The sequence below is a fragment of the Leptonotus elevatus genome, chromosome 13 (genome assembly GCF_054856555.1).
Source record: "Leptonotus elevatus isolate MCC_2025b chromosome 13, RoL_Lele_1.0, whole genome shotgun sequence".
NCBI classification, from domain to species: Eukaryota; Metazoa; Chordata; class Actinopteri; order Syngnathiformes; family Syngnathidae; genus Leptonotus; species Leptonotus elevatus.
In genome coordinates this window covers 21,569,087-21,582,567 of record NC_141251.1, presented here as the reverse complement: position 1 = coordinate 21,582,567, position 13,481 = coordinate 21,569,087, and the positions used below count along the sequence as shown (strand labels likewise).

The 13,481-nt window shown below is 38.8% G+C and overlaps 1 protein-coding gene across 2 annotated transcripts; it reads right to left on the bottom strand.

Moving 5' to 3' along the window:
• Positions 1–4,885: 4,885 nt before the first annotated feature.
• Positions 4,886–8,491, bottom strand: LOC147164184 (uncharacterized). 2 transcript variants are annotated; one of them, XM_086093314.1, is made up of 6 exons: positions 8,190–8,491; positions 7,637–7,759; positions 7,121–7,182; positions 6,935–7,035; positions 5,441–6,264; positions 4,886–5,304 (listed from the first exon to the last, which is right to left on the bottom strand). In XM_086093314.1, exons 1-6 carry the CDS (start codon positions 8,341–8,343, stop codon positions 5,192–5,194), a joined length of 1,377 nt encoding a protein of 458 aa, XP_085949440.1. In that variant the 5' UTR covers positions 8,344–8,491; the 3' UTR covers positions 4,886–5,191. The 2 variants fall into 2 exon arrangements, with proteins under 2 accessions (XP_085949440.1, XP_085949441.1); XM_086093315.1 differs by lacking the exon at positions 7,637–7,759.
• Between the last annotated feature and the right edge of the window lie 4,990 nt (positions 8,492–13,481).

Below are 13,481 nucleotides of genomic sequence, written 5' to 3'. Positions count from 1 at the left end.
ATTATATTCAAAGTTGTTGTATCTCAATTGTTGTATTATAAACTCTGTCTTTTTAGATTATTGTATTTTGTAAGTCAGTCCATATTTGGTTATTTGGGTTTATTGCGTACTCATCCGTCAGTTGTTTAATTTTATCTTCCAAGTCATTTTCAAATTTTTTATCCTGTTTTTTTTAATAAGATGAATATGATATAATTTTACCTCTAATTACCGCTTTCCCAGCTTCCCAGAGAAGAGATGGAGATAAGTCTGGAGAGTCATTTATTTCCCAAAAGTCTGCCCACTCTCTTCTTATAATTTTTTCAAACTCTGCGTCATGTGAGATGTTAAAACGCCATGTCGGGGGTGGTTTAAAGGTATACTCAACTTGTAGGGTAGGGGAGACTGGTGCATGGTCGCTAATAATAATAGGATGTATTTTTGTAACAATTTTATCAGTAATAAAATTATTTGTAAGAAAACAATTCTTGAAAAAGACCGGTGCACAGCGGAAAATAAGGTAAATTCCTTCTTAGTTAGGTTTTTAAGTCTCCAGCTGTCGACGAGGCCGAAATCATCCATATATTCCCCTATTACTTTAGTAGATTGTAATTGCCTTATACATGTATTATTAGAACGATCTATTAATGGATTTAAGACTGTGTTAAAGTCTCCTCCAATAATAATAGTAGAGTTCGCTGCTAAATCACACAGCTGAGAGAAAAATTCATGGAAAAAGGCCAGATCATCATTATTAGGGGCATATAAATTACCAAATGTATATGTTTTATTAAATATAGTCACCTGAATAATAATGTATCGGCCCTCTGGGTCTGTTACTGTATTATTTAGAGTAAGTAAGTATACAGACTCCTCTTTGTCTACTGTTATAAGGGGCAGAGTACACTTGACTAAAATTCTTATCACTAAGTAATTTTTCTTCAGATTTTTGTAGGTGGGTTTTTTGAAGGAGACAAATATCTGCTTTTAATTTTAAGAGATGGTCTAAAATGTTTATTCTTTTTGCCTGTGAGCCCCGTATTTATCCACTACTTCTAATGAGAATTGCTTAAACATGCTAACAGTAGGTATGCTAGCATGTAGCAAAATAGCAACCGATTAGAAAGTGCAAATTTCCTGATTAGGAATGAATTTTGTCTTGACATTTTTTTAATGCTGAATAAAGTTGGAAGATGCGTAATGTGGAAAAATTGTTCTGTAGAAGTCCCAATAATGAGCTTAACAGTTTAAAGTTGGAATAGTTTAAATCAGTTGAGAAATGTGGAAGGAATTTTATGGGATACTGAAAAATTTGTGAGTTTGGGGTATGTGCTAAATACTTTTTCAATATGTCACGAGTGAGGTAAACATTAGACGTAAGTCTTGTCATGTCTGGGAAGATCTGGTTTTGGTTGAGGGTCCTGTTAGAATTATTAACATTGTTTTTCTGTTTTACATATATATTCTTCAATGTGTTTTTGATTTTAGTTAGATATGTAAAACTGTTCCCATATGGTAGAAGAATGTGGTCTGTTTTTCCCCCTAAGGAAGTGAGGTGTCGGAATCCACAAGGCAGGTATGCGGGAATCTCTGGTGCAAAGCTCTACAGAGTTCAATAGTTTATCTAGGAAGCCAATTGTTTACCTCACATCTGTTAAGGACTGAAAGAACTCAATGGGAGATGGCCTGATTGTATTTCACTCTGCTGACAGGACAAGATCAAAGGGGGGGCTGTGCTCTGTGTGGAGTTTTATGGGGAATCTCTGGTGCAGGGAGGTGGTGTGGGCAAGTTGCCCACATCCTTGAGGAAGAGATAAGAGAGGGGGTGTGTAGACTTGTTTTGACAGGAAAATGTCACATGTTGAGAAGAGACCAAAAGGTACTTTCTTTGTCAATGAAGGGGGAGGGAACAATTTCTGTATATATGCATGCATGAACTTTGAGAAGAACACATTTGTGGGTGAGCTGCGATGATTGAGCAGTAGCTCCAAGTGGCTTTCAGAATCTGAAATAAAGCTGGCAAACTTGTTCACAGATTTCAACTTTGAATTTATTTGAACACGCAGAAATCAAAGAAATGATTTCCAACAGTCCCGATTGGTCCTGAGTGGGTTCCAGCCCTTCCTCAGCCACTTATGCCTGGCCCCAGGTGTGGCTAGTTACCCAATTAGTGTGAGTGTATTTAATTCCCGGGTGGTGATCAGTCGGGGTGGGATCATTGCCGCTTGTCACGGTCACCCCCGGAGTTCTGTCTGTCATTTTGATTTTGTATTTTTTCAGTTTGTTGTTTAGTTAGCATTAACCAGTACCCTGGTTAGTGTTTTCTGTAAAATAAAGCACGGCAGTTTCGCACTCCTGCTGTGGTTCTCCTGCCTCCCTGCATTTTGGGTCCTCCACTTCACACGCCGACAGACACCACGCCGCTCCGTGACCACACCGTGACAAGTCTCCCTTTTAAAAAAACTAACTTCTTGTTAGTCACATTAGCTACTTGGACAAACAAAACAAACCTGACATTGCGCCATTAAGATAAATGTCGGTATGTTATAAACACAAAATGCAACCTGTTTTTACTACTTTCCACAAGGAGGGAGGGGTGGAGGTGTTTTTTTAGAGGGGGGATGTGAGCAGGGGAATTTTGCGAGAGGATTGTGGGATAGCGGGTTGGGGGAGTGGGGGGGGGGGGGTCGTCATACCTGGCGGCCCGTGAATGGAGCCCACAGGTGAAGCTCTGTTGAAACAAATCTAAAGCTGCCTAATGACACGCGTCGTGAAAATGGTCACAGGTCATTTAACACCGCTGACAGCTTGCTGCCGCTCGCCTGTGCAAACGTGTGTCTGTGCTAAACATGAGGAGAATGTACTGACTAGAACTAGGAGTAGAGATCACAGTGTATGTGAATAACATGAGGAGAATGCATACAAATGTGTTTGTGGAGAAAGAAAGCTGAAGTCATTCAGCAGGAGGTCATTAGACCATCCTGCGGCATGCTGGTCGCTCATGACATTATGTCCTTATGTGTTGACTAGAACTAGGAACAGGGATAACAGTGTGTGCGTGCATGGCATGGAAGGAGGATGCATACACAATTTTGGAGAATGGAAGCTGATGTCACTAACCAGAAAGTTATCAGTAAGCTGTCATGCAATATTGGTGACATTATCTGCCCGAGTACTGACTAGAACTAGGAGACAAAATCATATTCTGTTTTAATGACATGTGAGGATGATGCATACAAAACATTGGAAGCTGATATCACTTACCAGGTGGTCATTAACAATGTTTATGTACTGACTAGAACTTGGAGAAGAGATCATAGTGTGCAATAGGCTCATTGTCCAAATCCACTACTTCCTGAACTCATTATCACTCCTTTATTTCCTGTCTTTCATGATTGGACAAACTGATTAATCCAGGTGTGCCTGACCTCAGTAACCACAACAACAATGGCCAGACACACCTGGATTAATCAGTTTGTCCAATCATGAAAGACAGGAAATGAAGAAGTGGTATTGAGTTCAGGAAGGAGTAGATTTGTGCAAAGAGCCCATTTTGTGAAAGAAGAATATATACAAATGTTGAAGAGAAAGGAAGCTTGAGTAACTCACCCGGAGGCCATTTGTGATGTCATCTGATCGAGTACTGACTAGAACTCGGAGAAGAGATCATAGCGTACATGCATAGACTGATGAGAAAGTACAGGGACACAGTTCCTGAGAGCAAAAGCGCATGGCACTCACCAGGACGTCATTAATGATGTTGTCTGCTCGAATAATGACTAGAACTAGGAATAGTGATTATATCCAACTTCACCCCTGACCTCCTTGTGAATGATATCAGCTACCTTTCTTCAAAAACAATACTTGTATGCATCCTGCTTACATGCTATGCATATGATCTCTTATCCTAGTTCTAGTCAGTACTCAAGCAGATAACATCCATTATGACCACCTGGTTAACGACATCAGTTTCCTCTCTCCGCAATTGTGTTTGTGTGTGCTCTCCTCTCACACACTACAATCTCTTCTCCTAGTTCTAGTTACTCCAAGAGCAGATAATGTTGCCGATGACCTCTAGGCGAATGACACAGTGCGCCTTCTCCGCACACCTGTGGGCTTCATCAGAAAAAAAGCATAATGGCTTTCATAAAACCAAAAGCCTTTTCATGATGTGGCAATTTTCTCAGCAGTGTGATTTATAAAACAGGATTTGGAAGAAGATTTAATACTCCAAACAAGACTATGGAGGCCTGTAGGGACCACAAGGGCCAACATTGTGCTCTCGGCCCAGCAGCTGAGCACAAATTATACGTCGTATTAAAAATAATTCCTCATTCTCAAAAACTAAATGTGCACTCGGGCCTGTCAACAGAGGGGAAATAAAATCAGGTGCGGTCGTGGAAACACCAACACCTCCACAAAAGCAACATCTGCAAGATGCCTTAGGCGTGCCATCACTGACACAAGGAAATCATGCAAAACAGATGAAGAAGCTCAGGTCATGAAACGTACAAGATCCAAGTGGAAAAAGTCAACCAGTGCGTGGACTTGTTTTGGTTTGTCTTCATGGATACCTTGTTGTGGTGTTTTTCAATTGGAATGTCCGCTATTATAACATACAGATTGCAGCGCTAAAGTAAACTACTCTAAATGACCGTGCAAGACATTAGTGTCATAATATTCATAATATTTGGGGAAATGTGCAGATCCGGCCAAATTTGTGTTTTTATTATTTGCATATTCTTGTAAAGAAAAAGTGATATACTTTGTTGTTTTTTTGGTAGGGAATAGAATATTCCTGGAAAAAGTTAAAAAAAAAAAAGTGCATATTTCAGAAATACTGTAATGTATTTTCTGAAATTGTTTGAAAATGGACAAAAGAAAGAAACAAACAAAAAACAGCATAGCAAAACAAAGAGATTTATTTCTCAGTCACTTATATACAGTCAGAAGACTCCTTCAAACCGTACACAGAAAACTTAGAGATGTGCAAAAAAAAAAAGTGTCTAGTTTGGTTACACTCAAATACATCCCACTATTATCCAATACTATTTCAATAAACCAAAGACATGTATGAAAGTGTTGAGGTATTTGACGCACTTGTCAGGTACTAACTAAAAAATTTCAAAAACAGATGACACACACACAAAATTCTTTAACTTGTCAGGTTTTTCAACAGCAGCATGATGGAGTCCAGGGTGTGTTTTCTTCTCTATGGTTTCACCGCGCTCTGCATCCTCTGCCGCCTCCTAGCCAAAGCTTCTTGCCTCTTGTGTTCTATTTCAGCTGCTGAGCACTTGCCCGCCATTGGGCTGGTGACAAACACTGCGGAGAAGAGCAAAGAAAGGAAAAGGAACTAATAAGAATTTAATATATATAACCATATTGATTGTTTTTTGTTAAGTAGTTGAGTTTTTTTTTTTTCCTGATATGCGAGCAGCACTGTGTGCACCTGACCTACCTTTGTTGCTCTTCACCGTGTGGCATACACTCCTCTTGAAGGCCACCTGCGAAGGTTCACGCCCACTTTTCATGTGGCCTCCTACCGGGACACTATTGGACACTTGAGCATTCTGTCCTTGATGGACTCTCAAAGTTTCGCCCGGTAACGAACTGGAACGCATGAAGGTGCCAGGTGACTTTCTGTTAGTGGGCATTGTTTGGTTGATGGGCAGAGGCGTGGTTGCAGGTTGGGAGAGCTTTTCCACGCTGTCGCACGCCTGGTAGAAGAGCGCATCGTCGTCCCTGTCGTCCCATTTACAGTCGTGAATCTTCTTCTTGGATATTTCTAGGTTGGGTTGAACAGATATTTGGAAGTGAGGGTTGGACTCCAACTTAAAAGTGCTTCTTGTAGTGGGTTTGACTTTGGGACATAAGTCCCGTAGATTGGTCTGAGGGGAATGCCGGACCGGGCCAGAATCCTGGTCGGGATTCTGCATTAGGGCTAGCAGAAAAGGATCGTTGAGCATGTCGTCATTGTCCCAGTCGTCATCAAAGTCGATATTATTGTTAATCGCCTCCTTGGTTTTATTAGAACTGGACTTGTTGAGTTGGCTTTTGTCCTGGGAGGATTTGGAGGAGACTGGGCTGAAGTCTCCGCTGACCTTCTGAGTGGACAAGTCGAAAAGGGCTTGGAGCTCAGCCTCCGTTTGGTTCAGTAGTGAGGGCGTTTCTGTTGGTGCTTTGTTGATTTCATTGTTTAGTTGGACCGACGCCTCCTGGTTCTGCTGCATGTTCTCGTCAAACTGCCGGGCCAGTTTTATCAGCTCATTCAAGCCGTTCTGCCTGGAGAAGGGAACCATCAGATATTTTTTTACACACTGAATCAGGGTTATAATGGTTTTGATTTTATTTTTTTATTGTACATGTTTTTTGTTTACCGGTATTTAATTTTGACTTTTGTCTTTTAAATTCAAATAGTTTTTATTAGTTTTTAAAGTGGATTTGTTCATTTTATTTTTTTTACGTTTCATTATAGCTTATTTTTAAATATAGTTATTTAGTATTAGTTTTAGATTTTATATATATATAATATATATATATATAAAGTACATATAGAGTACTGTTATAAAAGTTTTGGACTTTTCAGTCAAGTTAGTTTTGAATTAGTTTTGACTTTTTTCAGTTTGCCAAAGATGACACCCCCCCCCCCCCCGTAATTATAGTAGTTTAGTTAAGTTAGTTATAATTTTTTTTTAAAGCACTCTGGTTTTTGTTTTATTTTGTTAACAAAATTTTTATTTAATTTTAGTTGGTTTGTTTTTGTCAACTAAAATAACCTTACACTGAATCAAGCTACTCACCCTCAATAAAAGTTAGTGCACTCCCTCTTTCTTATACCTATCCTTACAGGAGCAAAGTGTGTTGATTTTTAAACAAACGAAATGACTTACATTAAACAATATATTTTTATCCTGTATCTCAAGGTCGGTTTTAATGCACCAGAGTGACTCACCGAATGGACTTCTTCCCCACTCTGGCTTTGGGCATCTCGGGCGTCAAGTTCTCGCCCATCCACTGCCACAGAGGCGACAGCTTCCCTTGCGGTTTTGTTTCCTACCAGATGCAAAACACAATGTTGAATATGTACGTCAAGTTTACCACAACTTTTTTTTTTTCCAGTGGAAGATAAGCAGCTGACCTTCGGCGCAATAAGATTGACAATGTCGGATACTTCCAAGGTTCTGGCATTCTGCCCCCGCCCTGAAAACAAGAGGCAGTTCAGAGGACATAATATGGACAATTTACGTTTTAATAACTTGTATGCAAATAGTTGGGTCTTTGGAATATCCACTGAAATGTACCCAAAATATTCATATAAATTAGGTCAAGAAAACGTTGCCTTTCAGGTAAAATAGGAAGCAGATTATATGTTGACCAAATTCAAACACAAACTTATCTGCCTAGTTTGCTAAGAGACACTATCAGCGGCTAAGTTGCCACAACAACATAAATTGTTAAAGTACACAAGAACCCTTGACAGTTGGTTTGAAATGTATGAGAAGTTATTAAATTTGAGGATACAGTCGATGCTTAATAGTGTTACAAATGCATATGGTGAGTGGGGGACACATCGGGGATGACCATACGGTAATATCGTATTAAGATCTTTTGAGTTGATTTTTGAGAAAACATGCACAGTGTTTTGGTGATTTACAAGAGCTGGGGGGTGACATGGGACCCCACACGATTTCTTGTGAGGGCTCCAGGTCATTTGGAGAGTTTCCATGGTTGAGTCCCGAGGAGATGCTCCAGCCTAGGCGCTGAGGACTCTGCAGCTCTTTGCGTAAACACAACATGGAATAGTAGTTAACTTCATGAACACTAAAGAGCTACGACACTCTCCAAAGTATTGTTAGCAACTAAGGCTGTGCAATTAATCTATTTTTTGTTTATGTCAGAGTTTATTGTCTGAACAATTTTATTATTTTTTGCCCATATGACGAGGAGCTCGGTGGAAGGCAATGACACTAAATGGGCACTGAACTCAGATTTATTCTGCTATAAATGTCTTCAAAATGTAATAAAGCCTGTTAGTGAGTTTTTACTTTAGTTAAAAAAACAAAAACAAAACAACACTTGACTTGTTGTTTCCCAATGGACCAAACCCCTCCCCCACCACTCCTGCCCTGCTCGAGGTACACATGCGCCACTTTCAAAAAGTTTGTAAAACAAACAAGCGCGTCATTTAACACATAATCAATAATCACCTTTACTGACAGTCGCTAAGGGCACTTCGGCGTCCTTCTTGTCCTGACTTTTTCCCTGACAAGCTTTGGATATAGACCTAGACGTAGCAGTGGAGGAACCACACGGAGAAGACGACGATGCTGTAATCGTAAAGAGCGTCCTCGGCTCCGACATGGTGAGTACAACCGATGGGAGCGATTTCGCATCTGCTCAACATTACTTTAGTCAAAGCGATTCCAATGGCGACAATACTTTTTCATTTGTGTTTTCGCATTCAGTCGAGAAACTCCATGCGCGCCGCCATATTTTTTTGTGACGCCAGTGTCAGACGGAAACTTGGCAGGTCCGAAACGCGAAAGTGAAAAAATCAGTGACCTGAAAAGCGGTGATTTTATTTAATCATTATCACGTTATTTGGTAAACAGTGATTACAACGTTTAAAATAAACGGCAAAAAAGGTAAAAAATAAAAATAAATAAAAACGACATTTTGGTCATTCGGCACAACTGTTTCCTAATTAAAGCATAGATGGTGTTTTCTTACTATGGAATATATGCACATGGAACCTGCCAGCCAACTGTTCAGAACTTGTTCATTTTTCTTTTTATTTTTTATTTCAATGATACGTTATTGGATACGAATAATCTATTAGTACATTTACATGATATAATTGATAGGGAGTAGGACGAGATAAGTTATTGTGCTTCCTACTCCTTTTGAATATGTAAATTATGACGTTGATGAATTATTTTCTTTCTTCAAATTTTAATTTTAACTTCAATTTATATTTTGTAATGTGTTAATATGTTCAATAAACCAACCGGCCAATAACAACAACTTTCTGGTCTGTAGCCTCCTCTTCGGCCAAGTCTTCTCTTTGCCGATGGGATCTGGCGATCTTTGCCTCGTCAATATTTTGAAGCATATTTTGAATGTCTCTACTGTTTTTTTTTTAATGTCAGCCCATGATGACATTTCTCTTAATGCCTTGCTGAAAAGTGGTTGCTATGGAAATCCGACAGCGTTGTCAGCGGTGCAAGAATAATGACTCATATAAATATTTTCATGTTTTTTAATACAATAAAATGGCAGCATATAAATAATATACATACGGGCACATGAAAAGTCAAAACGCCAGAAAAGCAGAAACATTAGATGATTTTTTAAACAGAGTAATAACACATAAAAGTTTAAGCTTCAATACAGCTCTGGTTTTACTGTTAACAAACGGCGCCCTTTGCAGGGATAACTCTGTAGTTGCAAAATACTGACATTTATCAAGAAATTGTAATATTTAAAATAAAATGATTAAATAAAGAGGATAAAGGTTTGAGGTTAAAATACCTGTAGCGGCTTAAAGATCCACTCGCAGTAAAAACGTTTTGTTTTCATTTTATTATGATAGTAAGAGTACAGATGCTTGAATATAATGTTACTCAAATACAAGTAGCTGAGTACTGTCCACTTTTGGTTATAGGTTTAGGTTATCTTGTAAAACATTCAATAGGGTTCTGTAGCTCTATAGTAATTTTCACATCTAAGCACTAAGCAGCAGTTTATGAGGTATTTTTTTTTAGATTATTATTATTTTTTTTTACAGGTACAAGCTATTGATCGTATGTTTACACTGGTAGGCTTCAAATCTTGCAATAAAATTCGTGACTTCAATGTGTTCAGTTTTCGTGACAACAACATGAGATGAGCTAGCTAGCTAGCACCGGATTACGAGCTATGTTCGTACAATGAATCTTACCTTCATGCTAAAACTTCTTTCTTTCTGCCCACTTGGAGTGCTCTGCATGTCAACCAACGTTTAAGCTGTTCGACACGGTGTTCGTATATTGAACCATGCTGAAATTTTCACGCCTGGGACGTCCTCTTCTTCCAAAATGACGCGTAACGCCTTAAACTGGTGTGGCTCCTCTGTTTGTTTGGAATTGCGGACTTGTGCATGGGCGTCATTTGAGTTCAACCCACTGTCGTTCGCTCAACCAATGAGGTTGAGCTTTAGCCCGCCCAAATCCTCCAGAGCCCGCCCTCTTCTTCTACGAGTACAAATCACGGCGCTCTACAAGTACGAATCAATTTTGCACCTTTTGTAGCGAGATATATGGTGCAAAACTCACGTGACTGGACAGCAGCAGAAAAACCACTTTTGACTCCTAGTAGCGACTTCTTTGACTACAAGTTGTAATTTCTACAGGTACAAATCACAACTTTTACAGATACAAATTTACACTTTTTGTACAGGTACAAAATTTTTTTCGTACAGGTACAAATCATGACTTTTACAGGTACAAATTTGTTTTTACAGATACAATTTTTTATTACACATACAATTTTTTTTTTTACAGGTACAATTTTTTTTACAGATACAAATAATTGTTTTTACAGGCTCACATTACAGGTACAAATCACGACTTTAACAAATTTAGACTTTTTTCTACAGGTACAATTTTTTTTTACAAGTTATTTTTGCACCATATTTACCTCCATAATTTAATGCTTGCAATCTGAATGGGTGTTGGAAAAAAGCACACAAGTGCATTGGTACAAAGAAGTGAGACATGCTTGTTGACGACATGCAGAGAATCCTTCACAAAAAAGAGGAAAAACTTAAATTTTGATTATAATTTTAAATTTAAAAAATATATATATTGTAATTGTCTAACTAAAAAGCCATCTAGGCACTGACTCAGGCTCATGTTGGAAAGGGGATAGTTGGATTATGTATTTAAATAAATATATTTATTGAAAGTATATTCTATTGAAATACAACATTTAATATATAAAAAAAGAAAATCTAGGCTCAGTCAGTATATTTTATCAAACTCCAATTCGTAGTGAAAGGAAGTACAGTGTTCCCTTGCTATAACGTGGTTCACTTTTCGTGGCCTTGCTGTATCGCGGATTTTTTTTGTGCAATTTTGCATGCATTTTTTTTAACAGTAATGTACCTATTTTATAAAATGTATGAAGGTTTGAACATTAAGAACGTTTAAACAAGAGAGAAATGTAAGAAAATATAAATGCCTCGATGAGAAAAGTGTATAAACTGTGTGGTGAAGGGTTTTAGAGCCTTAAAACATTTATAATAAATGTAAAACATAAAGCTAACTACTTCGCGGATTTCATTTATTGCGGGTATTTTTTGGAACCTAACCCCAGCAGAAAACGAGGGAACACTGTACAACACTTGATACATTTCAGAAATATTGGAATATTTGATAAAAACTTTAACTATATAAAACTGAATAAAAATGCTAAAAGACACATTATTGTTTTCAAGTAAACATAATACATAATATATTAAGAATTTAGGAAATACTGTATATTTCTAAAAATTCTAGAAAAATATGAATGTCTAAATCAATAGGCAAATTGGCACGTACATATTTTTAAAATATCCAATATATATTGATATAAAGTATAAAAACCTTGAAAATAACTAGAAATACTTTTTTTTCTCTACATCCTTAGCTTCTGCAGGTCATGTCAATTGAAACCCCTTAGGGGACGCTTCCTCCCGCTCGTTCTCCCGTTAGCTACTCTACTGTATGACTCGTCCGTAATTTACTTTGAGGCCTCATCTGCTTTTGGTCCTTTTCCAGAAGCTTCTCTCGTGACTCTCTACCTACGGCGCACACCTTCTATTTATCGTGACGCCTGGCTTGTTTAGAGGCAATTAGGGAGCTAATTGTGCAAAATTTCTTTACGGCGGGCGGGCGGGCTATGCTGCAAAAGAAGTCAAGAACGCGTGGCTGTTTGCCCAAGCAGTTGCCGGCGTTTATGGCGGGGAAAAGCAGGGACCACGTCAACGGGGGATCGGGGCAGGTGTAGGCTGCGGAGAGGAAGTGGAAGAAGAAGAGGAGGGTGTTGGGTGCACGCCAGTTCTTTTAGATGATAAGAAGCTAGCAAATAAAAACCACCCTGAAAGCCTGCAGCAACTCATCACTAAGGAGTCACAATGAAAGCTATACAGTGAAGTCCCGCTATATTGCGCATCATCCTTCGCTCCTTCAGTATCGTAGATATAAATACCAACTATAATACTACATGCGAACATTCACCTTGCAAACATTTTGGACACACAAACACTTTAATTTAGTTTAAAAAAAAATTATATAATGCTGCAAATTTAAATTTAGAGGGTCAGCGCACATTCACTGTAGTATCACGTCAAATTTTCATATTGGCACATAAAAATTAAATTATATAAAAGTAGTACCTTTTACAAATAGTAGAACAACACTGGACGCAATACATAATAATATTCACAGGCATATATTCTTTATCCTCCCATTATCTCAGCTTACTGAGGATCGTCGCCATGTACTGCATATCTATGTCTGCATTATTCTGCCCCCAGGTGATGCATATTGTGCATTTTCTTGTATCGCGGGTGGGTCCGGAAAATATCCCCAGAGATAAACAGGGCTTCACTTTCTCGCCCCACGTCAGCTCCATGCATCTCAGAGTGTGCCAACATGGCCTTGGGCTCTCGGGCGACAGCTAGCATGTGGCCCGGCTCCTCTGAAGTGGAGAGCTTCCAAAGGAGCGCCACGTGCCAACTCGCTCCCTGAGCTGGGATTTGAGTTGCCAACCAAAAGTGTCTTCTTCCCCAGACTCCCCGTCGGGCGGCACGGATGGATGCCTATCAGACGGAATCCCGCCGGCCCTTGCGCTCGCGTGGAAGGGAAGAGCTGAAGGCTCGGGCAGCTGGCGGTTGGGAAGGATCGGGGAAGAGGGAATACCGAAGCAGAAGTGGGAGGAACATTCTCAACAAAGTTAACGAGGACAAGCCTTGATTGTCTATAGCCGACATTAACTAACCGGTGGTGTTCAAAGTCTGGCCTGGGGGCCGTTTGCAGCCTGCTACAGTTTCTCGTAACGAATTGAAAACATGGCCTGCATCAGAAAGTTAAATGAAAAAGTTCGAATGTTCAATGATTTTACACTGGTTTTTATTTTTAATTCTCACAATATATATTTTTAAATAGGAAAAAAACCAAGATATTACAGTACTTTTTATTTTACATTTTTATGTACTTGTTATTTTTTAATTAACCCACATTAATGACTTCTTAATGGCTTGGCAATGACTTATCTCATTCAATGCTAGGGATGTTTTTTTCATGTCTTTTAGGAATTCCAACTTTCAATTCTGTATCTCTCTTATTTTCTGAAACAGGCTGGCATTGAATGAGTTCTTAAAAACATGACTTGTATAAGGTTAAAAAAAAGTAAAGATACTTAAAGATATCACCCAATTAAAAAAAAATAAATAAATGAAAAAGTAGTATTAAAACACT

Bases quoted from the DNA above. Each gene is read 5' to 3' on its own strand.
- LOC147164184 (XM_086093314.1), bottom strand. From the start codon at position 8,343: ATGTCGGAGCCGAGGACGCTCTTTACGATTACAGCATCGTCGTCTTCT. The intron at 7,760-8,189 runs GTGATTATTGAT...GTTTACGCAAAG, and splicing joins CTTAGCGACTGTCAGTAAAG to AGCTGCAGAGTCCTCAGCGC. The intron at 7,183-7,636 runs GTAAATCACCAA...TCTTGTTTTCAG, and splicing joins CATGTCACCCCCCAGCTCTT to GGCGGGGGCAGAATGCCAGA.